The sequence below is a fragment of the Periplaneta americana genome, chromosome 11 (genome assembly GCF_040183065.1).
Source record: "Periplaneta americana isolate PAMFEO1 chromosome 11, P.americana_PAMFEO1_priV1, whole genome shotgun sequence".
NCBI classification, from domain to species: Eukaryota; Metazoa; Arthropoda; class Insecta; order Blattodea; family Blattidae; genus Periplaneta; species Periplaneta americana.
In genome coordinates, this window is record NC_091127.1 from 52778700 (window position 1) to 52806207 (window position 27508).

At 33.3% G+C, this 27508-nt stretch overlaps 1 protein-coding gene across 4 annotated transcripts in view; it reads left to right on the forward strand.

The window, feature by feature from the left end:
• The window catches only part of LOC138708993 (synaptic vesicle 2-related protein), a 31899-nt gene extending 4391 nt beyond the window's left edge, over positions 1–27508 (forward strand). For 3 of the 4 annotated variants that reach the window (XM_069839417.1, XM_069839419.1, XM_069839420.1), the window contains 10 exons: positions 1552–1623; positions 2699–2823; positions 3415–3478; positions 6400–6525; positions 8641–8855; positions 12169–12344; positions 14062–14173; positions 14938–15022; positions 17332–17421; positions 20179–27341. In XM_069839417.1, the coding sequence (XP_069695518.1) occupies positions 1552–1623; positions 2699–2823; positions 3415–3478; positions 6400–6525; positions 8641–8855; positions 12169–12344; positions 14062–14173; positions 14938–15022; positions 17332–17421; positions 20179–20316 (1203 nt within the window). In that variant the 3' untranslated portion in view covers positions 20317–27341. Of the gene's footprint in view, positions 1–1551; positions 1624–2698; positions 2824–3414; positions 3479–6399; positions 6526–8640; positions 8856–12168; positions 12345–14061; positions 14174–14937; positions 15023–17331; positions 17422–20178; positions 27342–27393 lie in introns of those variants that run through there. The other variant, XM_069839418.1, reaches the window with a different exon arrangement.

The following is a 27508-nucleotide window of genomic DNA, read 5'->3' on the forward strand; positions in this document are numbered from 1 at the left end:
ATTAGAGAAGTCAGTCTGGGTAGCGTAGTCGGTATAGTGCTGGCCTTCTGTGCTCAAGGTTGCAAGTTCGATCCCGGTCCAGGTCGATGGCATTTAATTGTGCTTAAATGCGACAGGCTCATGTCAGTAGATTTACTGGCATGTAAAAGAACTTCTGCAGGAGAAAATTCCGATGACACTGATATTACCTCAGCAGTTGCGAGCATAATTAAATAAACCATAATTTAATAATTTTCAATCAGAGGATTGAATTGGTGATACCAGAATAATATTTTGGCACGGTGGACCTGAGAATTCTTCATGATACTGCCTGACATTCGCCTTGCAATTAGGAAAATCCAACTAAGTAATCAGACAAGCGGGATTCGAGCCTATGTTTATTTATTTTTTTATTTTATTTTATTGGGTTATTTTACGACGCTGTATCAACATCTCAGGTTATTTAGCGTCTGAATGAAATGAAGGTGATAATGCCAGTGAAATGAGTCCAGGGTCCAGCACCGAAAGTTACCCAGCATTTGCTCGTATTGGGTTGAGGGAAAACCCCGGAAAAAACCTCAACCAGGTAACTTACCCCGACCAGGATTCGAACCTGGGCCACCTGGTTTGAGCCTATGTTCCAGCGCACATTCAAGATACGAGTCTAACTCATTACTCTTCTACTAGGCTGTGGCGTCAACAGTATTTACTTCGAAATAAATATAGAAGTAAAAGAGAGCCTGCATGAGATATTATTGGATATTTTGTCTATATTAATACGGTATTCCAGTTTTTAATTTCAAAGGAATAAGTGTAAAGGAAACCATGAGAGAGAAAGTGCAATGTAGCCTACATGATATATTCAGAAAATATAAACACAAAAAAATATTTTTCCCCATACAGCGCATTTGTCCCCACTTGCCGTCATCTAGCTCGTTCTGTGGAAATATGTGTCTCGAAACTGCTGGAACTGTCATAAAACAATATTTATATCTGCGGTAGTTGCTTTGTTATTAAAATAGAAGTAAAAAGCTTTTCTCTGGGGAGGTATAAAGGAGGAATTGTGAAGGGCAGTCAAACTGCTTCTCTTTACTTCTTGTGTTTGGATGAATTTATGAAAAACTTTGTGAAATGATAGATGTGTCAAATGGAACAACTTTTGCTTATCAAATATAGCCTATCCGACGACACTCCATTACAGTACCGTACTATACAACATAACCTTGAAAGCTTTCAGTTTCTGCCATCGCCATTAGCCAGTTCCTTTTTGCTCGTTTGCAGGATGGGATGCGAGGAGCTAGTTGATAACTACTATCTTGTTAAGACCACTCTCGACATAACTCAAGTCAGAACTCATAGAGGTCTTGTAACCTGCTTGTGCCTTCGACTGACGTCATTAATGTACCTGGAAAAACTACTCCATCAAACCTGTGTATCACTAGCCTGTTTATCACTGGCCTGTTTATCACTAGCTTTTCTTTTGCGAAACTACATCTGCTTCTACACAAGAAATGTATAATTGGTTAATTATTTTTATATTTCTGTAACACTTTATTCTGTCACACATTTCAGGTTGTATTCTTAGGAATGATGCTTAGTTCTACATTTTGGGGAAACCTGAGTGATCGATATGGAAGGAAACAGGTTTGCAGATTTATTTTATGCTTATAATTACATTCTTATGAGAATGGTAGTTCGTTGTTCTTTGATGTAATGTAAATTAACAATATAAAATAAATTTTATGTTTTAAAATTCATTAATTTAGTCTTAGATAAATTCCGTGTTAAAGCTTTGTTTATTTTACAGAACTTATATTTAAAAATGGTCTCTGTGTGGTGATCACAGGTATTAAACTTTTTTACCACTGAGAAAATATGACCATTTTGAAATATAATGGAAGTTAAAAAAAGAATTAATTTAAACGTTACTCAAGTTTTACGGGGTTTGATAAAAAATATTCATGATTCTTAATTTTTGTATATACACTTTTAACACATAAATATCAGTAAAGAAGTTGGAAAGTTGATTAGTGAAAAATATCCAGATTGGACTGATTAAAAAAAACTTCAAGACATACAGATTAGAATAAATTTGGCACAAATTTAGTGAGGTACATATCCTTAAGAATGAACTGAACTGAACCGAACCGAAACTGATATTTAAGTCCTGAGATAACTCACGAATCATGATTCCACGGTTTTCCTGCACAGGTGTGCACACATCTTCGACTTCATTTCATTTTTGCTGGTTTTAAAACTCCCAGAACATTCATCACCCAATAGTTTCATGATCATTTTTAAAACGTTTATACCACTCATAAACTTGTGCAAAACTCATACAATTTTTTACAAAATCTGATGCAAATTCGGTACAGTAATCAGTTTTTCTGACATGATAAATGCAACCAACAGTTAAACACACATAAGAACAAAATCTTACTATAAAAAACGCTACAAGGCTGACAGATGTGACTTAGGCTTATACTCAGTAGTAATTAACAAGATCAGCATGTAAGAAGACTGTTTCCACTGGACTGTGTTATTTATCAATTATAAAACCAGTCTTTACTCGTAGACTAAAAAGTTTCAACATTTTTTATGAGTAGAATAGATGAATCGGGAATTGCAGAAACAGCACATGTCAATATGCCACACATAGTAACATGTGCTGTTTCTGCAATCCCCGATTCTGATTATAATTCCAATCTGATTCTTACAGGCATTGACGTTATGTGGTGTTCTTTTATTCTGCTATGGCCTATTAAGTTCCTTGGCTCCAAATTTCTTATGGATCCTTTTCCTTCGTGGACTTGTGGGATTTGCTATTGGCTGTGTACCTCAGTCGTAAGTATTAACTTGTGAAAAATAAATAATTATCCATTTGTATGATTTTGTCAGGTGTAATTGCTTATCAGTTTAACATATTATATAAAAGAATTGATCTTCTGTAAATTGTAAATTCGGGAATATAACAGTGCTGTTTCCAGTTAACTTCTGATAGTATTGTAGAAATGTCTCTAGAATGAGTTAGGTACGTAATTGTGTTAGTCAACGTAGCATTAACTTTTTAATCAATGTTCCAGTATCTTTTATTACCGGTAATGTCATTTTAATTCTTAATATTAATAATAGAATGAGATATTCGCATTTTTTTACAAGTAATACAGACAAAACAAATAGTTATGAAAAATGAAATTTAAGTGGTCTTAAAACCCTTAAAAGATACTAGTGAATTAATTTCGATAGTTACTACTCACCATAAGTTTGCATGTCCCATTATATGATTAAGTAAATAAAATAGTTCAATAAATATCGATGTCATATGTCTTGAAATAGTATTTAAGTTGAATGTACTGGTACTTTAATTTTTATGTTACAGTGGTACTTAAAAATATGTAGGTTGTCTGTTCAGTAGAACATTTAATTATGTTTCAGTGTGACGTTGTATGCAGAGTTCCTGCCAACAAAACAGAGAGCAAAATGTGTAGTCTTATTGGATGTGAGTGTTATACAACATTCTGTGTCTGTATTCTTGTTCTTTCAGGTTCATGGCTTCTGGGGAAGGACTTATAATTACATCTAATTATATGACTAATCTCATAATAATGCTTTGTATATATGCTACTAACACAAATAATTTTATAGTGACAGAATAATTAGTATAGGCTGTGTATATTGAAATGCCCTAATTCCATCATGCTCGTTCACAGGAAGTAGGCTGTTTTAACACACGTTAGTTCTACAGCACACAAAGCTTTAATAAGAAAAAATTAGTAGATTTCTACATGTGCTTATTTGTTAACATAAAGGATATTCAGCCTGTACCTGATTCCCTTCCAGATTCTCTACAGTGTGTCCGACAAGTTCCACATCATAGGCTAAATCATAAAATATGTTCATATGTACTTAGACTGCAGAGGACTCACAGAGTGGACTTCCAGGTCACCCGACCTAAATCCACTTGCCTCTGCTTTCTGGGATTTTCTTAAATAAACTGCATACAAAGTGAAGATTCATGACCCTCACCATCCACAAACGCGGTTGAGCAAAAATTTTCATAAAATCACTGTCGACGTACTGTACCGCATTGTAATTATCGTGAAGTTTCACCTCCAGGCATGTTTGGAAATTAGAGGGGGTCATATTGAACATATTTTATGATTTAGCCTATGATGTAGGACTTGCTGGATACTCTGTACATCTTTAGAATGACCATATTGACGGATTCCACAAATGAGGCACAGATGTCTTGGAGATTTTCTCACTTTATTGAAGTAAATTTTATTAAATATATCCTCACTAAAAGAAACTTAACGAGCTTATTGTTTCGTTTTCTAAACATCGAAATCTTAGTTTTACTGTTGTAATCTAGAAGCAACAGTTCTGCCTCTTACTTGGAAAGAGTTAAATCCCTATGTAAGCCATTAATTTCAGTAACACATTTCGGTCTTCTGGGTTTCCAGTTTTTGGGGTCACAATGGGTCATTTGTGCCCAAGTGCTACAGTACTCACATTCAGTATCAACGAGCCAATTTATCAGGGAATGATGCATATTGAAATTAACAATTTTTAGTGAAATATTCTATATGAAATCAAAAACACACTGTGGTGGTCCAAACTAAAGTCAATTTTCTTTGTTATTTTTTGTATTATACATATAGAATAAAGTGATAAATGACCGAAGTTACAAGTAGCACAATACTTCTTGGCAATTGGAATTTTCAGAAAAGTTAAAATGTAAACCTAATACTGAATTACGGTACACTTGCTGTTTTGAGATAAGTATGCTCGGGTTTTGAATCTTACCTGACTGCTTAGTGTGCAAGATAGTCACATGTTAAAAAAACGTACCGTACTTTCTCTCTTTACTTGTTACCAGTATATATGAAGTTAGAATGATTCTAACTTAAAATATATTCAAATAAGTATTACATACATGAGAATACAGAGCATTGTGATGCAATGGTTCACTCGTCTGTTTTGTACGCAGAGGTGGCAATTCTGATTTGGGTTATTTTAGTACTTTCATTGCACCATCTGTGCTACACAATTTACCATAAGAATCGGACAATCTTCTGAATGTTTAAACTGCTGGCAACAGTCATAAATTTTACCTTCCCTAAAGGCTTGACAATCAGCCACCAGAGCACATTTCAATTGCCAAAAATTTTTGCGCGACTTACAGTGTCAGCAGAAACATGTTTTCCAAAGGGAAATTAATTTTTATGCATAGAATTATTTTTATTTCTATTGCAATGCATGTTTGTTTCTAATATCTCTGGCCAGAAAGGGGTATCGGTAATGTATGGTGCCTTTTTGTTAAAGGATTACTGATCACTAGTTGTAAATAGCTTTGTTACATATGAGTGAATCAAAATGTTTAGTCTTATTTGAACCACTAACGTATTTTAACATTTTATATCACATTTAAATCCGATTTTCGTAAATCAGAATTAGAAATGATTACAGTACATGTATAGCTATTTTGTGTAAATTTGTGTGCATTAATTACACTTAACTATATGAACCATGGAATTTATAAATTAAGTCAGATGTCTTACTTTCAGAATTTTATTATGAAAAAATACACCTTATTTATCTTATTTGGATGTATATGAAATGATTTCATTTGCTAGTATTTTTAATAATAATTCAAGAAAATGAACTATAAACAGTAATTTCATTTACAGTATAACAAAGGAATTAGTTTCGAAATGCATGAAGAGGCTACTGATGAAGTACGAGTATGTGTTGTCATAGCACTTGTTTTCTAAATGCAGATTACTTGTGCTAGTTACTATTCTGATTATTGGAGTCCGGATTTATATGCACTAAAAGTTAAGAATGATACCGAGTGTAGTTAAGTGAATGTATGTCGATTAAGAGAGTTTTTGAGCTTGGTTCATAAGACTTGGAAATGTAATAATAGAGAACTTAGTTACGAGGACTAGACATTCATCTTGTAAACTGCGCATTGATTTGTAAGTGGTAGTTAGGGAAATTAAGACCATTAACGATACTAAAGGCATATAGTGAATGGAAAGAATTGCATCTAAAAGGAATGGGAGCATGGCTTTTGTGTTTATAAACTATACTGATCAACAATATTAACTTTTAGTGCATATAAATCCGTGCTCTACTATATCACTGTAAACTAATCTGAAGAATTATTTATGTTTCAATTTGAATGTTGATGTGTATTTTTTTTCTGTTATCTTGCACAATTTTTAAAAACTTTTTCAATTCATGATTACTAACAGTTTGATTTCAATTTAATGTCATTAAGATTAATTTGTTATTACTATATAAGCCCATATTTAAATGAGAAGTAATTTGTGTTGATATTTACACATGCATTTAATTTTTCCTCATGAAACAAAGTCGTCCGTGAATGTGAGTCAGTTATTGTTTATATTTCAGTGTTTCTGGGCCCTGGGTGCCTGTTTAGAAGTGCTGTTAGCCTTGGTTGTAATGCCTACGCTCGGCTGGCAATGGCTACTTGCTCTCTCCACTCTGCCTCTTCTGGCATTCGCACTTATCACTCCAGTGAGTTTATCGTGTTTATTAGTAAACCCTCTAGGTTTAAGTTTCTTACATATTTGAGTGTACTCCTCTTTATCTAGAGAAAACCACTGACAAATGGAAGACCCTAACAAAAGAAACTTATTCTGAAGTCAAGGGTTTACCATAACTGATGCTGGTTCTATGAGGTTTCTGAGTTCAAATGAAGTCAAGTGGACTTTACAAAGTGATATATAGCTTATAAATGTGCATTTAAAAGAAAAGAAATAATCTCTCATTGATAGAGTTGTTTGCTAGTTTGCTAGAAATTGGTTTAATCATTATGATGAAATATTATAAAAAATAAATTTATTCAATTGTCTGAGATGCCAGATATTACCCAATTCATGAAGGTGTGTAAGGTTTTCAGATGAAGATGATTCAATTTCCAGTTTCGACAAATATTAGGGATCGTAAATCCGACTTTGAATTTCACTGAAACTACCAATACATGAAAAAAGGACAAGATTTAAGTATATAAGACATTACTTATTCCAGCATTAATGTCTAGCAGCTAAATCTGGATCTTTCCAAAATAATAGTTACCAAGATTAAACAAAACAGAGGTGAAATCTCTCAGAACAGCTAGATACCTTTATCGGTTACAAAAAATGAGAAAATTCTCCAGAAACTATAAATCATAGATATTTTCGACAAAAACAATAAATTGGATAAACTTTATTTATAAAAATGAACGAGTTTTCGTAGAGAACAAGAAAAAAATCTAGGAAATCCTTTTAAATGAAATATTTGTTTGTTTGGTGAAGCAGACTACTTCGTCTGATGATTAAAAGTGATGGTATGATTCATCATCATTCATCATCGACATTTTTTTCAATGGAGATTAAATATGTATATAAGCTGAGTCAACAGCCCAAAGACTGGTTGGAACCTTGTGAGGCAACTAAGTCAAGAGATAATGAGGTAGGATGACCAGTTCCTTTCCCCTTCCATTGCATACATCACTGACTAGAAACATATTTCATTAATCAAACTTTAGATGTATACAAACAATTATTCTTCCTCTGACACATCGTCATGTGAGATGTAAAGCCTATTAATAGATGTACATATCAGTCAGAATCTCAATCAGAGGTATAGAATATTTTAATTTTACAGTTCCAGCTAAAATCTCGCTATCTTATTCAGACAGCAGAAAGAAGTCTTAAATTTTTTGCTGTTCTGGCCTGTATAAAAATTGAGGATTGGAAGTGTTATAAAAACATGATGCTGTTAATGATGAAGATACGTGATAGATAACAGTGATGCTGGATGATGATGCTGCTGTGTCAGAATTGTTCCTATTGGTGCAAATTTTTCTAAGTGATTATTCTGTAAGATAGTACTTCGAACATTATGGATTGCGAAGTTATTAAAGGATCTTAGAAACATAAGGACAGATGTCCATTTCTGATCAAGTGATCTTCATTTCATATTCAGTTTAAATGCTTTTTCTGAGGAGTATCGAGCTGTCAATTAATACAATAATCATTTCATTACCACATTTGTACAGATGTATTCTCCTCTTCGCCCTCTTCTTATTTGAAAGTATTTTTTGACAGCCAATCCTAAAACTAAACTGTCATATGCTAAAAATTGACTTATATAGTACCTCGTGAAAAGTACTGTTAACATTGACTTTCAACTGTTTGTGCCAATTATCAATTGTTTCCCACCAGATGTCACATGGCAGCAATTGAAGCAGTTGAAACATTGCAGGCTTGCTTTTAAAAATTACTGTTTTCAGTTTAGAGACGAATGGAAATTAAATAAATTGCTTCAGGAATTAATTGTTGCTATGATAACTATATGAAAAGATTAAGAATTACATGTAATTATAAAAAATTAGGGAAATAAGGGACCTCTCAGTCTGTAGTCCAATGCTCTACCACTGAGCTACGCTGCTGCCTGCTTTTAATGTGATATAAAGTGTCTCTATATCAGCATGAATGAACTGCCATCTTAAAAGCAGAGCACAGCATGCATATTAAAAACGACTTATTTTGTTTGCAGCCTCGTTTCGTAAATAACTATTATAACAATCACAACTTTAATATACACTTTTGGATTATGATTACACAGACTTTTTGTTTACAACAGTGGTTACCAGAGAGTGCCCGGTATCATGTAGCATCAGGACAACCAGAAGAAGCCTTGGCAACATTGCAGAGAGTAGCAAAAGAAAATGGGAAGCCTATGCTTTTGGGACGATTGGTTGTAGATGATGCATCTACTTGTCTTGCTCCACGAGGACGTGTAACACATCTTCTTCGTACTGAACTTCGAAAAACTTCTCTTCTGCTTTGGTTTATTTGGTGAGATTCTCTTGCTTACATATAAGTATACTCTGTGTTAAATTTGAGTCTTTCATGATAGTTCAATTTTGATAAACTTATGTTGTAGAGAGGACTACAGCCAGAGAATATATTGTTATACTTTTAACTATTGTTCTTGATATAGTTGACTTACTTTCATTAGTGATTCTACTGTCTCGTAGTATGGCATTTAAAGCAGATACAGCTAATCATCTAAGTTCAATTTTCTTCAAATACCGATGATAATAAGTACTAATAGTAGGAATAATAATAATTATGCTGCTGCAAGAAGATAAAGCCTAAATTTCGCTAATGAACTGCACTCTTGTGTGTCCTGTATCAGAAATGGATTTCTGAAATGGATTTCTGTTCATTGCCAGACTAGTAAGAATCCGAAATGGCCATAGTTGGACTGTATTTGGAAGAATAATAATTATTAACCATCCACATCTGTAAACATGTATTCAGTCTTTTAATGTACTGTACATATGAAACCTATTTTTAATAATATTGCAATGACCTTTTATATATATATATATATATATATATATATATCAAGTCACAAATTTTCATAAATTGAATTTAATTCATTTTCTGATTATCTGAAGTTGGATCTTTTCTGAGCAGTAATGGATCAAGTTTTAATTCTAAGCATTCGCCAGTAGGTGACATCAGTCACTTTTGGCTCAGATTATTTTGTTCACGATGTTCTGAGCCATGGTGGATCAAATCACCAGAGTGTTATCAGTTAACATCACAATTGTTTATATTTTACAAATCTAGAATTTGAGAATGGAGCAATAAAAATATTTGCTAGTCAAATTAGATAATCCACTAGAGCAAGTTAACTTTAAGTCCTATTATCTCAAAACTACGTCTCATGGACTTGATCTACTTTAGCTCTGAATGCCTCATATATGCACATGAAAAATTCCTATGAAGACTGGTCCTTGGTAGTAATGTTCTGTCGGCTTAATGATGGTATTATGAACCTGACCCGAGGAAGCTAAGCAGTAAGGAGTAGTGTAGGGCTGGTCTGCATAGAGAAGCTTGCACGGACCTGTCTGTATGGTGGTGTATGACCACTTGCCATCCAACAGATTTTGTCACATAGAGGTTGGAGTGGGGCTGGTCTTCATAGGAACTCTCTGTATATATATACACACACACATCTGCTGCTCTATTTACGTATTTGTAGGTGGTGTTCATTGCCATTCAACATAACCATCCTCCATTTCAAAGCAACACATATTTTATTATATTATTATATTATATTATTTCTCAGATATGATGCCTTAAGATACAGTCACACGTCGCTACTTTTGCAGTGCTGCGGTACAAAAAACTGCGCAACTCTTGTACTGCAACGTGTGAACAACGGTGCAACCCGAAAAGTAGCAGCTGCCGAACCTGCTGCTGCTACTTTTTCATGCTGCGCACAGCTTAGAAGTAGCGATGTGTGAACAGGGTTCTCAGGGTTGCAGCCGCAGCATTTTTGATATCGGTTTTTTTTTTAACTTTTGCTGCGGTTGCCACCCAAATTTGCCAATGATACTGTAACTTTTATTACAAAACAAGAATGTAACTTTTATTTCAAAACAACAATAATTATTTTCTATAATTGAATGTGAACACTTTCGTCAACAATGGGATTTCCACTCCACACAGTAACACAGTATTCGTTATTGCACTCCACAGACGACAGTGACAATTTACTTGGATTATTGAGAACAACAATGAACTGTTAATCTTAACTAATGTTCACAAAGCACTATTTACAAAACAGAACTGTCAGTTCTCAGTTCACAGTTCGTTTGCCTTGGCTAGTTCTTCTAGCTCAGTCACTCAAGTTCACAGTATCTCGAACCCAAGACCTTCAGAGAATATCCACTGAACTTCGAACTCAGGTCCCCCAACTGCGGTCTACTGCACTCAAACTCAGGACTTCGGACGCTCACACAGCTGCGGACACATTCAAGTCGAACTCCGGTCTCGAAGCTGGCTTCACTGCTAAACAAGACTGGCTGGCTTGCTGTCCAACGACTACAACAACAACTGCTACTTCAACTTGCGTCTCTTATTTATTAGTTAAACCACAGTTTCGAGAAAGTACGATGCTCGAAATTTCTACTTCTACAGACTTCTGTTCTCGCTGCTTCTTCCTGGACGATTCTGTTCCGGAGGTTTCGTCTCCCCCTTCACCTCGCACAGCAAAGTACCACCAGCTTTGCGTCCCCCTTTGCCTCGCGCCGCAGTGCACCTCCCCTTGCCCTCTCGGCATGCAGACGTTCCCCTTACGTCTGCCACACTGCAGCGACCAACATTTCGTCTCCCGCGTGCCCTGTCGGACATGCGTTCGAATCCCGACGCAGCTGTCACAATACTTTTATTGTTTGGATATATTTTAATGTTAGATGTGATGAAAATAAATTATTTGTAACAGTTGCTAAATGTACCTGACGATATAATTCATTTTTTTTAATTTTCCATAGCACAGTTTCAAACAGGAGGGTTGCCAACATTGATTAAGTGAATATGCTGATAGTTATCATTTAAGTATATAGCTTTATAGTAAAAATAATGCCAATTTCTGAATACTAGTTAGGACAGAAAAGCAAATAATAGATAATTAAGCTATCGCATGAGTTTCATAATAATGCGAACATAACCACAAAATGTATATTGAGAAGTCAACATGGAGCTGGAAACCTGCAGCTAGACTGCGGCTGCAAAAGTAGTGCCTTGTGTGTGAACAGACTCGCAATCTCCAATTGCAACTTTTGCAGCACAAAAAGTAGCGTGCAGCGCACTTTTGGCTTACGTGTGAACATGACACGCAACTTTTGCAGCTGCAGTACAAAAGTTGCGCACCAAAGTAGCAACGTGTGACCGTACCTTTAGGTTCTCCATATTCTTGACTTTAACTTCTGTACACACTTGACTTGATAAACTCATAAAGATGATTTGATAAACCAAGTGAACGTAATTCCATTGTCTGCGTGAACCCCTGCCTCCCTATTTGTTGGGAAATCTTAGATTAGAGTATTTCTACACAATTTTTGCAAAATTATTTTTTTTAATGTAGCAATATCCAAAGTGTTATCTTGCTGCAAAGTGGTTTCACAAACAGTTTCAACATGATAGGGTAAATATTTTCACTAACTGTAGCTTCTTCTAAAATGAAGAGATAACAAATGGTGATGAACAGCAACCCATACATACGTACATAGCATAGCAATAAATATTAATTCTATTGAAATCGTATGTAATTTCTTCAAAATGGATTAAGACTTCATGTACAATTACTTTGTAGGATTTCATGTGCTTTTTGTTACTACGGAGTGGTTCTGATGACAACAGAATTATTCGAGTCCTCTTGTATGGACCAGAGCAGATCAGTACCTGACCGAGAGTGTGCAGCTGATTGCAGAGAACTGTCCACACGAGACTATGTTGATCTGCTGTGGACCACAATAGCTGAATTTCCAGGTACCATACTAGAATAAGCTTTAATGCTTGTGGATGTTCTTAATTATACATATTGTTACTCCTAATATGTAACACGAATAATTCTTTAAAGAAAAAAAAACAGTTTTGGTTGTTGCTTCTAAAATGTGGTCGGCATGGTTGTCGCATTTGGTATAATGCTGGCCTTCTATGCCCGAAGTTGCGGGTTCGATCCCAGGCTGATGGCATTTAAGTGTGCTTAAATGCGACAAGGTCATTTCAGTAGATTTACTGACATGTGAAGGAAATCCTGCAGGACAAAATTCCAGTATACTAGCAACACTGATATAACCTCAGCAGTTGCGAGCGTCATTAAATAAAATATAACATTTCTAAAATGTGATGAAAATATGCTTTTAGTTTACTGTACCTACTTAATACATGGTGTAAACAATAGTGTTACATTGGTTTAAGACTAGACGAACTCTTAGCATTGATATGCTTCTTTTATTGTATGTAGCACTTTTGAAACTAGACTTCATACATTTGGTTGTACCAACATCTCATTTGCATTAAGATCTTTTATATCAGTATTCCCTTTTGCAGAATATAGGAAGCATATTCATATCATAACCTAAAAGCAGCATACAGATAAGGGTTATTCCACAATTCTGAGTGTGGTATACTTGAACTTAACTTATAAGTTTATAAGTACAAATTATGAAAACTAGTAGCCTTACAGTTCAAAAAGTTTGTTACATGTATGACTGCCATGGATAAGAGGCTATTATTCACAAAATGTCAGACTTCTGTCTTCATCACAAACAGAAAACTTCCTGTACTGGACTTGACAAAGTTTTCCATGCCTGTACAGTTAAGTGAAGGAAAAGTAAAATTTGTATTCTGTATGCATTATAGGAAATTGCATTTTTTTGGTCGAGTGAAGAAAGCTTCTCGAAAGAACTGTGAATACATTACAATCGCTTTTAACTGGCACTAAAGGGATCAGACTAGTTCCAAATACGAGATTTTGTTGGTTAAAAAAATTACCTCTTTGTATTTTATGATGCCAACTGTTGAAACTGCAGCCATATGATTATTTCTTAATCACTTGATCATAATTAATATAAAAATGTGTGCATTTTCTTTATTAAAACACATCACACAACACAATACCAGTGCACTAATTTTAGGTTCATATATTCACTGTACATGAAAGTTCGTGCGAAATTCCTAATATGGTAACACAAACTGTCTATTTATTTGTCTATGGTCCAGGCTGTGGCATTGCGGCAGATTTAAACATTATTTTTTTTGCCCAACCCAAAAGTGCTGTTGTTTTGGTATTTCCAGTTAATTGGGTGCTGGTTACAAGGTATTATACAATATATGAATAACTATCTTTTTAATAGCCCTGGAAATGTTCTGGTTGTGACAAGAAATGACATTATTAAAATTGTACTTACTTAACATGACTTATGTTGTGCAAGGATGTTGTTTACTGTTTCTTTGACAGTATTTAAACAGAATCATTTAACTAAACATAAACTTTTCTCGTCGGTCTGAGTGGTGCAATCTGTAGAGTGTATCATTTTCATAGTCCATATTGTTGACTCATGTTTTTTCTTTATTTGTATATGCAGCATTCTGTGATTACGGACATTTTCTTTTCACACCTAATTTGCATTGAATAGGCAAAGTTGCGTTCTTATGTGAACCCGTTGCTATAGCAATGTGATTTTTCTTTTTTCAAATCCAGGTATATTTGCAACAGTTTTTGTAATTGAGAGGTGTGGAAGAAAGAATACAATGGCTGTCCAGTTCATAATTTTTACAATATGCATCTGTTTTCTCTTCATCTGTACTGACAAGTAAGTAGTAACAATTTGTAAATATTTACTGCTACCCAGTTTCGTTAGTTACATTAAGATTTAAAAGTCAAAACTATTTCTTTTGATGGATTTTTAATTAGATTTTCCATTGTTCATAAAAATTTATAAATTAATGTAGTTCATCATTTGGTTTTACTAATATATATATATATATATATATATATATATATATATATATGTACTTCGGTACATCGCAGTAATCATGTCAGTAGATTTACTGGCATATAAAAGAACTCTTGCGGGATAAAATTCCTGCACACCGGTGATGCTGATATAACTTCTGCAGTTGCGAGTGTCGTTAAATAAACCATGGTTATTATAAATAATTTTCCTTGACCCAAAACTAATTTTTCTTCATAAATAAATACCAATAACAGTTCAGATACATTGTTTTGACATTGAAGATGATATACTTCAGTAAGTTGATAGTTGCTTATAGGCAGGAGCACAGGATAATCAGTGAGAAGGAGTTGTAGGTTGGAACATGGGTAGTGCAGTAAGCAGAAGTATAATGATAAGTGAGATTGAAATTCTTTCCATTCCTAATCCTATTTTGGTCGCTCTACAGTATTTTATTGTATCATTGTGTAATATGATATATTAATTATAATTCCTATCTTGCTCGTAGTTTAGTTCATCAAAGATAAATTCTTATGAATGTATACATAATGATATGAATTACATAAATAATTTAGTTTGGGATTTGTACATGAAATCCCTTAACATTATTTATTTGCTTTCAGTCGCGTTTTTCTTACCATCATGCTGTTTTTGGCGAGGGGCATCATAGCTGGTGTATTTCAGGCAGCTTATGTGTACACACCAGAGGTAAGATCAACATTGATGATGATCTGAAGTTACAATTTATTAATGTTTGCAATCAGTATCATCGCCCAGAAGGAGCATAGATGAGATCAGTTCCTACAAAATCGGTTAGTCATGCTCAACCTCCTCTTCAGACTAAATTCCAATGTTGTAAAGAGTAAACATTAATTTAATGCCTATTGTAACATAGATATGAACGTACATACAAACAGATACCATTATCATGATAATGAACAGCGTTTTAGGAATTTTAGCCCAGTCCCTCAAAACTAAAATGCTCTTAGCTCTCTCCTCTTCCTCTTCCATTCAGTCTATGACAGAGATGGTTTTGATATTCGTGTCTCGACCTCCTGTTGGCATGTAACAAGTTCGGTTGATAGTCCTTCATTTTGTCTGTTATATTTCTTACTTTGTCTTCCACATAGGTACAGTAAAACCCTGTTTATCATATGGCTCTGTGGAATAGGGAAATATATATAGACTGGGATTTATAAATTTTGTTGGAATGAACTTACCAAGTGTTCTTTTCTGTGTCACTGTGGCGAAATATATTGCATTATGCATTGCTTTTACACGCAATGTTGTATACTCAGTGAGCTTGCCAGGGGAGAGGGAAAACGGGATTATGGACAGGAGGACCAGTACTTCAAAATGTTCAGGTGGTGGAACCTTGTTGGTTATTGACATGAGAAAGTAAAGAGAAAGTAAAACAGCAATTCAAACATAGTACCATATGCCCTAGATCATATATGTAACAGATAGGTCGGCCTTAAAAGCTTTGACGTTAACACCTTTTGTCAGGTTCACTATGCTGCCATCTAGTTGATACATAAGGAGTCACGTCATAATTCCCATTTGAATTGCATTAGCGACTGTACTGCCATCTCGTGTTCGTTTATGGCAGACGGGTGGCGATCCTGGTGGTTGTTCTCTTCAAAGTGCTGCCGATTTTAACATAGCGATGAGTTATCTGTTACATATATGATCTAGGCCTATGCATACAAGTCTATGTTATTATCCATTCGGCTACCCATACTCTTAGCAACTGATGCTTAGTTATGAAATGTAACAACAGCATCCTGTATTTATTATAATTTTTTAATGACTGAATGCCTGTCTTAACCCAGATGTGTTGGGTACAGTTTGATTAAAGTATCACGTTTTCATTTTTGTGACCATTCCTTGTTAGTAAATTTTAACCTCTTACAGGAAATTATGAAACACCCAAATTCACCTTGTCTATAATTTCATATCTGGAGTCATTATTACGTAGCCAGATTCCTCCCCCCATGTTATATGTGGTACTAGACTTACATCATTCACCAAGGGTCTTCTGTTAGGAGTGATGAACCATAACTGTAGATCTTTTTGTGGCCGTAACATTGTCCTTAGTGCACCATGGAAGGCAGTCTATACAGTAATTTTATTTATTTTTTTTTTTTTCCTCGCTGTTATTTATACTCGCTTTAACATCTTTGGTCATATTGCGAATTAATCTTTGGTTGAAATCCGAAGGCCTGTGTACCATTGTTGAGATTGGTTCTAGTGTTGTGAACTAGATGGCGACTGTATAATTATGTATTACTGATTTGTTATGAATATGATTTCGGTGATGAATGAGGTCGGTGATATTCAGGGATGTTGTGGCCCAAATTTCCTGGCATTTGCCTTACGGTTGAGGAAAAACCTCAACCAGGAAATTCAACCCGACTGGGAATCGAACCTGGGCCCTCTGCGTAAGAGACCAGCATGCTGACCCCTACGCCACAGAGGTGGTCAATAATTTTATTATGTCAGAGGTCAGTATAACAAAAAAACTAAAAAAAAAAAAATTACAATATTTACAAAGAGAGGTCCATTTCACAATCCATAAATTCCGTAATACTATAGAAAGGTCTTGCAACTAACTATCTGTGTGTAATGTGTTTAAATTTAGTATTTGCTGTAGACATAATTGCTAAAGGCAGCGTATTGTAAAAGTTAACTCCATAAAACAAGTATTTAGCCGTACACTACATTATGTCTGCACATTATTATTATTATTATTATTATTATTATTATTATTATTATTATTATTATTATTACTACATCACTATTTGTCTACACAAATTTGACTTGGTTCGACGAGGATTCGAACTCTGGTTACCAGTGTGAAAAGTCCAATGCTCTAGTCATACGGCCAACAGTCTGTCAGATATAAAATTGTTTAGATATTATTATGGAGTATATAGTAAATTAAAACACGCATATAATGATGAAATTATTATTAATTTATAATATGTGTGTTCTGACATTTCTGATACAAATTTCAGGTGTATCCTACTCCATTGAGAGCAGTTGGCGTTGGTACTTGCAGTGCCATGGCACGTCTAGGAGCTATGGTTACTCCATATGTTGCACAGGTATGTTTCGACTGTTGTGTTGAATGATTTGAATAATGTAGCCCCTTCTTTCTTGTTTCCTTGTTCTGTATAAAGGACTTCTTCTCTGACAGAAGATGGATGTGGTGAAGTATCTTCCTATTTCTTTTTCACCAATATTGAGGATAATTGTGAATTATGAAGAAATGTGGAATAGGAAAACGAAAGTTCTTTTAGGAAGTCTTTATCAGCACCATCTCTATTCACCACAAATTTCACTTGGACCTTCCAATCTAGATAGAAAGTTGACACTCCAGCCATTCATCTATAGGTGCATGAAGATGTCTCATATTTATTATTTGTGGAATTTGATGTATAAAATACCATTATGTCTCTTATACATCAATAACATCAATGGATTGTCTGCAAAATTTAATTATTATTTGTAACATACTTAAGTTGTTTGGGTTGTATCTTGAGACGCATTGAATGTCATCTTTCAATAATAACTCTAGTTGAACCATTTCTTGACAGAATCCACCATTATAGGAATAAATGGGGGCTGCATGTCGAAAGAATGTCTGAAGAGGGGTTACCTATTTAATTTTGAAATACCATCCAATGGGAAAATGGAACCAAGGTCTGCTGTTAGAATAATACTGGATGGACAGTGAGACCAGAATAGGCCACTAGGCCTAGATCCTGGACTACATCATGATGATGATGATGATGATGATGATTTTTTTTTCTTGTATTGTTGTGGAGAATGCTCTCAAAGTTGGTCGCAATATTTTTGTTACACCTTGCATACCATAGGCCTATATGAAACAGAAAATATAAAAGTTGTAAACTATGTTTATTGTAAAAATTCAGTATAAGAACATAGACCATTCATATGATTTGCAAGGTATGGTGGATTTTTGTAGACTTTCAACTTCCTGCTCAAGAAGTAAAGTTCTAGCTTCTGGCAAATTGAAAATGCTAATGTATGAGATTATTAAAAAGAAGTGGTACTGGTAATTAGAATATTCTTATTATAGGAGAGCTGGTTTATAAACATTGACTTTGTTCTCGCGTATTAGTAACAAATAACAACAGAATTTTGACACATTTAATGTTCTGACAGGATGAAAAAATTAAAACCGAATAGAAATAAAACATCTGGTGTAGAAACATTTTTGTAAAAAAGTGTGAGTTAAGCAGGAGTTGATATAGGTATTATAGAAATTTCTTTGAAAGCAGTAATGTACTTCCAGTGATGAAGTGATTGTAGGGAAGGCAGACCATTTGTGTGAACTAGTATTGTACCTACATTTATTTTGTATATTACTAGTTATAAAAATTAATAAAATGTTTTTGTTTAGAACTTGTAACATTGAAAGTTTATTATATATATATATATATATATATATATATATATATATATATACAATACAGTACAACTTGGTTATAATGACATCCAAGGGATCTTAAAAATTATGTTGTTATAAATGGGTGTCGTAGTAATAGAGATTCATATTATCAGTCTAATGAGGTGGAAATTGAAAAATAACAAACTTAATTAGGCTTATTTTAGATTTTTGTATTCACTTTAAGCCTACCATGAACTTAATAAAATACACATATAATTATAAATAGGCTACATTATTCTGTATTAAAATAGTTTGTTCAGTACTCACCAAACTTATTTATTTACGAGCGAATTAATCAGTCATTTTACTCTGTTGTCTTCTACTTGCCCAATAAACACTTTCTAAATTACGTTCATTACTTCAGTTGCAATTTCACTCCTCCCTCCCCTAGCTTCATAGAACATATTGTTCACAATTCTAATGGCTTCTAAAGCGTCACTTGCTATTTTTAGGTGGCCATACTGCCTTAAATTGCGTGCACTTAGTGAAAACTTCCTGTCGAAACTGACTGCACGCTGGAACTGTTAATATCGCATGAATTTGAGTGGGTTATAATGGGGTGGGGAATCTGCCTGAATTCCAGAGGTCTGTGACAGAAGGGGACAGTAAAGAATTTGTCAGGTTGCAGATTTCAACACAATATTTCTTAAAATACTTTGGTTCTTAGAAAATCTTTTTCCAAACCGAGGTTGAAAACGACGTTATATGCGAGCTAGAAGCATATATATTTGTTGTATTAAGCATGGTAGAAAAGCATGTCTTAAGGGGAATTAGTTGGAACCACAAAATATTTGACGTTATAGGCAAGATGTCAAAACAAGGTCGCTATAACCAAGTTCTACTGTGTATATATATATATATATATATATATATATATATATATATATATATATATATATATATATATATATATATGATTTTAATAAATTAAATATAGATGTCTAAACATCTTTACTCTTCTTTATTTTTGTTTGTAACTTTAACAGAAAACAGGCATATTTGCGTGCAACAAACTCAGCACTCTCAGAACTACCAGAACAAAATCTTATAAATACTTTGCAAACAACGCAGTGTTCAACTTAAGTCTGAAAATATCAAAATAAGCATCCATTTTAAATCAGTGGCAGCTTGTTTACAAGTTCGGTATATGCAATCTTAATTACAATACAATTGTTTCTTTGGTATAGTGTCTGTCATATAATGATTTTTTTCCTCTCAGAAGTTACTCTTATGGAGATTATCGACTCTGTTATGACATTGCTCATATCGTTAAGAGTTTGAGCCAAAAAGAAATGTGTTTTTTTATTAATTCGTAACTTCGCAATAGTTAAAAAGATAGTTTTGTGTTTTATATATATATATATTTTTTTTCTTTTCATCATGACAGGTTCTGATGCAGTCATCTCTTACATTAGCAACTGTTGTGTATGGATTGGCAGCTTTGCTGGCTGCTGTGGCATGTTTCTTTCTTCCAATTGAGACGAAAGACCGTGAAATGGTAGAATCTGTGGCACAGAGGCCATAATGCTGTCATGGCTGGTCTACAATATAGTCAGAACGTTTACTGTAAGGTAGGGCTAATATTAATTTTATATGCTTTTACTTGATTTTACGTAATGGAATTAATCGCTCTGTAATAGATTTATAAACCTACATTCCTTTAATTTAATCAGTAATTTATTAATGTAACCAGTGCTTTTTTTCTGGAGAAGGTGATGAAACTATGTAGAAAATATTATAGTGTACAGGGAGATGACTGCTATTCAATGCACGGGAATTTTATTGTTTTTAAACACATTTTCGTCCAACTGTAAGACTTTCAAGGCCTAAGCGCAGGTTCCGCCAGAAAAAAAGCACTGAATGTAACCATTTAGAGTTTTCTGCAAGTACAATTTTATACCTTTATAATTCCTAATTGGGCAAAATTTAGTTTTAAAATAACAAAGCATTTGTAGGAGTGCTCGTCCATTTTTTGTTAGTCGTTAGAAGGCTGATTTTTGTAGAGTAATTGAAAATACGTTATATATCGTATATAGCGTTGTTTTATAAAAAGATATTCTGAAATAACTCACTTTAATTTTAATATTTTACTTTTCACAGACATACAAATGTAATTAACTGATTTTATCTTACAAAACGTATATTTTTAAATAATAAAAAATTCCAGCAGTTGGATTTCGTTCACTGCATCAGTCAAGATTCAATCTATTGAAGAGTTTGGTACTTATCATGTAAAGTGTCGATACACTGCTAAAAAAATTTTATTTATGTACTACTTGTATATTAATTATAATATTTTTATTAGTCAACATTTCAATTTGTAGGAGAAGAGGATGAAGAGAAGGATCTTGTGTAACTATTGTTTTGTGTAAGACACGTTATTACGAAAGTGCTGTTACGTGATGCTGTTATTTACTTTAAGGGGAGAGGATGGTATTTTTTAAAACTTTTTTCCTATTTGGTGTAAAATATTGATTTTTTGTATGTAGAGAGATCATAGCTTTAGCAACAAAACCAAATATAAATATTAAAAAAAAAAAAGAATTATTTGGGGGCCCAAATTTGAAAAAAATATACCCAATGCAGAATTGTATTAAAACCGATATATCTAAACCGTCTTTAAAGATAGATTCAAACAGTTTTTTGCAATGTATTTGCAAAAGCATGTTCTACAAACTGCCTCTAACAGAATTTTGATATTAGTCCCTACGTTTGTAAAATAAACAATTAAAATTTAATAACACTTTTCTGATTTCCTTTCTTGCAAACAAACGGACGTATTTTTAAAAAGAAATCAATTAACAAAATTCTGTTACAGAGAAAAGTTTCCTAATAGTCTAAAGAATGTGTGTTCTAAATTTCATGCATGTATCTTTAATAGTTCAGAAATTATATCCATTTTTGTCTGGCAATGTAACAAAAAAAAATGAAGTTACTGGAAACCGATAAAAGCGGGCTTGTGATTTAAAAATCCATAGCGCAGGAAGGTTAAAAATTATTTCTCAACATCCGATAGGGGCACAAATACGCACAAAATGTTATGCAATGCATTTCACACATATCAAAGAGTATTTTAAAGATTTTTTTTTTTTTTTTTTGAAAATTTAATTTACTAGAAACAACAATAAAAGTGGGCGAATGATTTAAAAATCCATAATGCAGGAAGTTTAAAAATGGCGGCTCAACATCCGATAAGGGCACAAATAGTGACAAAATGTTATGCTATGCATTCCACACATGTCAAAGAGTATTTTAAAGATTTTTTTTTTTAATTTACTCATTTTTCACCAAAAAATACCATCCTCTCCCCTTAACATGAACGTACTGTATGTACAGTGATACGGAATTAAAATTTGGAGTGAATCTTGATGGGAGTCCACCTGTATGTAGGCAACATTTTCACACGACTGTCCACAAGTAGCATATTTACAGGGCTCTTGTTTACTGCACCTGCGCAGTGTGTTGTAAGCAAAACTTATACAATAAGGGAGCTCCAAATTTTATTTCCATATCTGTACATAAATATTTTCCCTGTGTTGAAAAACTGGCGAGTTGCTTGTAAAGAAGTAGACGAGATAGAGGAAAGTATTAAACATTCCAGAAGTATCTTTAAGTAGTATTTGTTTATTTACAGTGCAGCGGAACTGGGTATCAGTAACGTGTAGCTAGTCTATGGAAAGGATGCTTATTTTCATTTTCTTGCATGAGCTATTTCCATTCACAATTAATTACGAAGCTTTTTAAACATTGAATGTAATATTTATTTTTAGATTGCGCAATTTCGTATAAATTTTGGCATAAAATTCTAACAATACAATTAATGCAATGGTTGGGTAACTACGATGCTTGTCATTAAATTGTAATTTGAAGGTTCAAATCCTTCTAATGTCACTAAATTTTTAAGGGTAGGAGTAAGACTGTAAAATATAGGTTGCCACATCTCTGTCATAGACTTACAGCACTCTAATGGACTTTATTATTCATTTTTATTTGATATCCTGTCATATATCAGACTCGAGATATTCTTCTTTAAAAGTGTTATTGTTTCAAAAGTATGATAAATTTGGCGCTTAATTACTGGGAAAGTATAGCAACTTGATGTCTATTTTTTGCTGTAGTAATTATGTGTTTATGATTAATTTATACAGAAAGTATCATAAATTTCTGATAATGTCAGGTCAATTTTTCCAATTTCTTGTCCGTTTCCATATGGAATGACTCATATCTGTTTAAAATTCTTTGTCCATATACCTGATAGTGTTTGTCAAATCACAATCAAAGTTCTTATGTTATCTCATTGAAGTGATCTGTTACCAGTGTACTAACCCATTTCTTCACAGTCATATTTACATCATTTTTTATCATCACAGGTTCACATCGTTGTCCTAGTCTTGTGTCAATTGACTTTCTGTTTCTCCAAAGTTAAAATTACTTTCAGCAGAATATAAATTTAGCTACAGTTCTGGCATGAATTCATCATGAAAAATTAGACAACTACTACTTAAGTTAGAGAATACAAGAACTAGTAGCTCAGTATGACATACCTCAGTGTACAAAACCAGTACTGTATCTAAGTAGGTGATAGCAGTATAAGTTGCAGCAATACAAGAATTTTGAAAATGTTACTTATTATTTACATTTAATCGGAACTTTGTTTCTGGATGCACCTTACATTCATCATAATGATCAGTAACTCGGGTTTGACGCATTGTGAATAGTGGAATAAGTTGGCCATGAAATGAGCACAAATCTGAAGAAAAAGTAACTTGAAATGAATCGCATTATTTTTCAAAACAATTAGAAGAATAATTCTGCATGTGGTGACACAATTTTTTCACTGCTGTTACGATATAAATTATTAAATAGACTATTATGAATTATTAAGAAGGTTATTAATTAAATATTTCACTCTACCAGTAAAGTACCGGTAGTGTAAATTGGATAAATCGTATTTTCGTACATATAGTATGCTACTTTACAATATAGCTCATGCAAGAAGTGATAGTATTATTATTTAATATGAATATTTGTTATCCTGTGTTAGTATTCTTGTTTTAAATTAATATTTTATTTATTCTATACATATATATGCTAATGTAGTTGTTAATATTAGTCACGAATGTTATGTTGAAATGTTGCATGAAATTGAATATATGTTATAGGTTATAGAACATTCACTTCTACTATTATGAATTTTTCTCAGTTAAGAAAATTCTTAACAGAGTATTTTAAACGTTCTGGTTATGAAAACAATAGTCTGTGGTACAACATGACATTATGTATTACAAAATTCAGTTTAAACATTCTGGTTATGAAAACAATATTCTGTGGTACAACATGATGTTATGTACTACAAAGTTCAGTTTTAACATTCTGGTTATGAAAACAATATTCTGTGGTACAACGTGATGTTATGTATTACAAAGTTCAGTTTAAACATTCTGGTTATGAAAACAATATTCTATGTTCCATACACAGAGTGGTCTAGAGCATTTTGTATGGGTTCAGGTAGCGAGTGACTGAGCCAAACACTCATCATCATGTGGCTAGCAAATCTGAGTACTTACTGAGAAAAAACTCGATGAAAGATTAGAATATAATCCACTAAAATCCCTTCATAGGCGTGCACAAGAAACAGATGTTTCTAAAACCACAGCATTCAGAGCCACTACGATTATTAAATTTAAGCTGTATAGAGTTGAAAGTTCAGTGATAGAAAACAATTTAATAGTTACTTATTGCTATTTTGCAGAATCGAGTACCGGTAACTTAATTCATTTAAACTCCTGAGTAGATTAGGATCTGCAAGCTGCATGATGATGAGTGTTCAGCTGAGTTGCTCACCACCCAAGCCTATACAGAATGCTGTAGACCGCACTGTATAGTCCATTTGCTTTCATAAGCAACATCGCACCTTAAGCAGCCTTGAGCAGCAGTACCTCCACTAAAGTGAAACAAACACCAGACCTCCATTCCTATGCCATCTACTGTTAGTACGCGTAAAATATATAAAATATAAGAGTTGTCTAAACCTTTAAACTTGCAGCTGTTCATTGGTTTTATCATCAGCCACGGGAAAAGTTACATTCTGTTATTTTCATTCATAATTATTTAATACCCAATACAAATAAAGTATTGGTATATATAATTTCTGTAATAAAGAACAATATCCATTAGGCCATCTCCTGGTCATAAAAAATATGGATTTCATCTATAAAATATTTATATTTATGTTTTCCATTAATATTATGTTCATTGTTATAGAGTATGTGTGGTCCATATTCAATCGTCCGTATTTTTCGCACTTTTTGAGGGGGAAAATCCATTCCGAAGTAGGGGTGCGTAAATTACGCGAGGAAATAAAAAATGACATGACATTATGAAGAACAGCATTTCATTTATACACACTACACTGGTATGATTAAGAATGAGTGAAAACCCAAAGCAACTGTGGAAAAATCGCGATGTTTCTGTAACAAATAAGAAAACATCAATATTAGGTTCTACCGCAATTTTGCGTATTGCTAAATACATTTCTTTAAACTCATTTTAGAATAACTGCCGGTAAATCCTACCTCAGAAGTCAGCCTCGTATTTGTGACCTTGGCAACAAATAAACCCTTAGTCACAGCTGATCAAAGATGGCAAGCCACGGGGTGCGCTGTGCTGACATACTTTCCTGTCTTAATTGACCAGTTCAAATGAGAGTAAAAAGAAAATTTAAATACGTAGGAATTTAAACGTTTGAGTGCGAAAATTATGTGGGGGGAAAAAATAGAGTCAAAAATTGATGTTTAAAAATTGGGGTGCGAAAATTACGCGAATAAATACAGTACTTATATTTAATAACTTATACATATTAATGAAATGTTTGTGATTCGTGTTATTAATTTTATCGAGCAAACGATAATTTTTATGTTTAGAAGTTGGCCTAATGCATATTATGTTATTTATTACAGAATTATGTACTTTATTTGTATTGGGTATTAAATTATGAATGAAAGTTACAGTATGTTTGTTTTCCCATGACTGATGATAAAGCCAATGAATAGCTACAAGTTTAAAGATTTGGACAACCCTTACTGAATGTCTAGTATACAGTTGCTGGGATAGGAGTGGAGATCAGGTGTTTGTTTCACTTGAGTGAAGGTACTACTGCTTGAGTCTGCTTAAGGTACGTTGTCGCTTACAAAAGTGAATGGACTATACATATTTATACACTTTACTTACCATTTTGAAAAAAAAATTGAAAGTGTGTAAAAATGGTGCTTATGAATCTATTTACGTTCCTTGCTGTTACATTATGTGAAGTTATTAAATTGAAAGCTAATGTAATTTTGTATGATTATGGAAATAAGTTACTTAAGTGATGATAATTTTCCGTGAAATAACAATATTAGTTGAAGTCCCAGATTTTCAGGATCTTAAAGACTCAAATTAGGTTTCTCGAAGTTTATTGTAGAAGTTTATAAGTTTTTAAAATGTCATTCTGGATATTATATATTTTTTTTAATAGAACGAAAGGAAAGCTTGCAACCTACAGTTTTATTTAAATCGAGCATTCACTGAAATGAATTATATCAATGTCCGTAATATGAAAATAAAGAACATAACATGGTTAGATATATCTTTGTGCAATCCTAGTGTGGTTCCAAGTGTTTACTTACTGATGAAACAGCCTCAAAATTTCATACTTCTTAAATAAATAATTCCCCTATCATGGAACAATATAGGCATGTTAAGTTAAATCAACGGAAAATGAACCCTTCAACTCCTAAACAAACTTGTACGTATGTACAGTGTATATTTCCTCTCGTTCTATAGAAGAAAAGTTCGAAAGTACTATGTGCCGAGTTGCTAAAAATTTGTCTGAATCATTACTACGTAATTCAGACATTTAAGAAAATACTTAGTTTCCCCCTCCCCCCACTATTGTCTGGATGAAAAGTACAGTATATTAAGTTAAAATAAAAATTGGGATTTACTCTGTTCGTTTCAGTTTATTTATAATTTGCTTTCATTTAGCAACATTGAAAAGTAGTATAAGTGTTCGTGTTTTGTAAACTGAACACATTAAATTGGGATGCATAGTTTGATAATCGTAATTAATAAATCTGTCTGTATATTTCTAGTATTAGGGACTGTACGGCAGTCTTTTATAAACAAAATACATTATATATATTTTTCTAAATTATAGACATCAGCTCAAAGAATTTGAGTGACCACAAGGGTCCTGAATACAATAAACATGTACAATATAATGTGATGTGATACATTAAAGAAAAAAGAAAGTTATTGTTGAAGGCAAATATAAGTGGATAAATTGAAATAGAGATGACGATGTAATATTTGAAGAGAATCCTTGTATTTTTTATAATGCCAAATTGCATAATTACGTACTTGATGTTACGGATGATAGTTTTAATTTGTTTATAAAAACCAAATATCAACAGATTGTTTTTACCATCTTGTAATTTTGATACTTTAAGAATATTGTAATATTTTGTTATAAATATAAAGGGTAAAAACAAAATAAAAAAGTTTCTTAGAAAATTCTGTAGACCTACTCATTGTGATGTTACTTCTTTTGTTTCATAATTAGCTGCTGAATATTGTACTGGAGTGAAACATCTAAGACACTTTCTCCCATTGTTTTCCAATTTATACCTTGAAGCGGGCCTTTAGCTGCCACATCCTTTCTCGTTCATTTCACCACC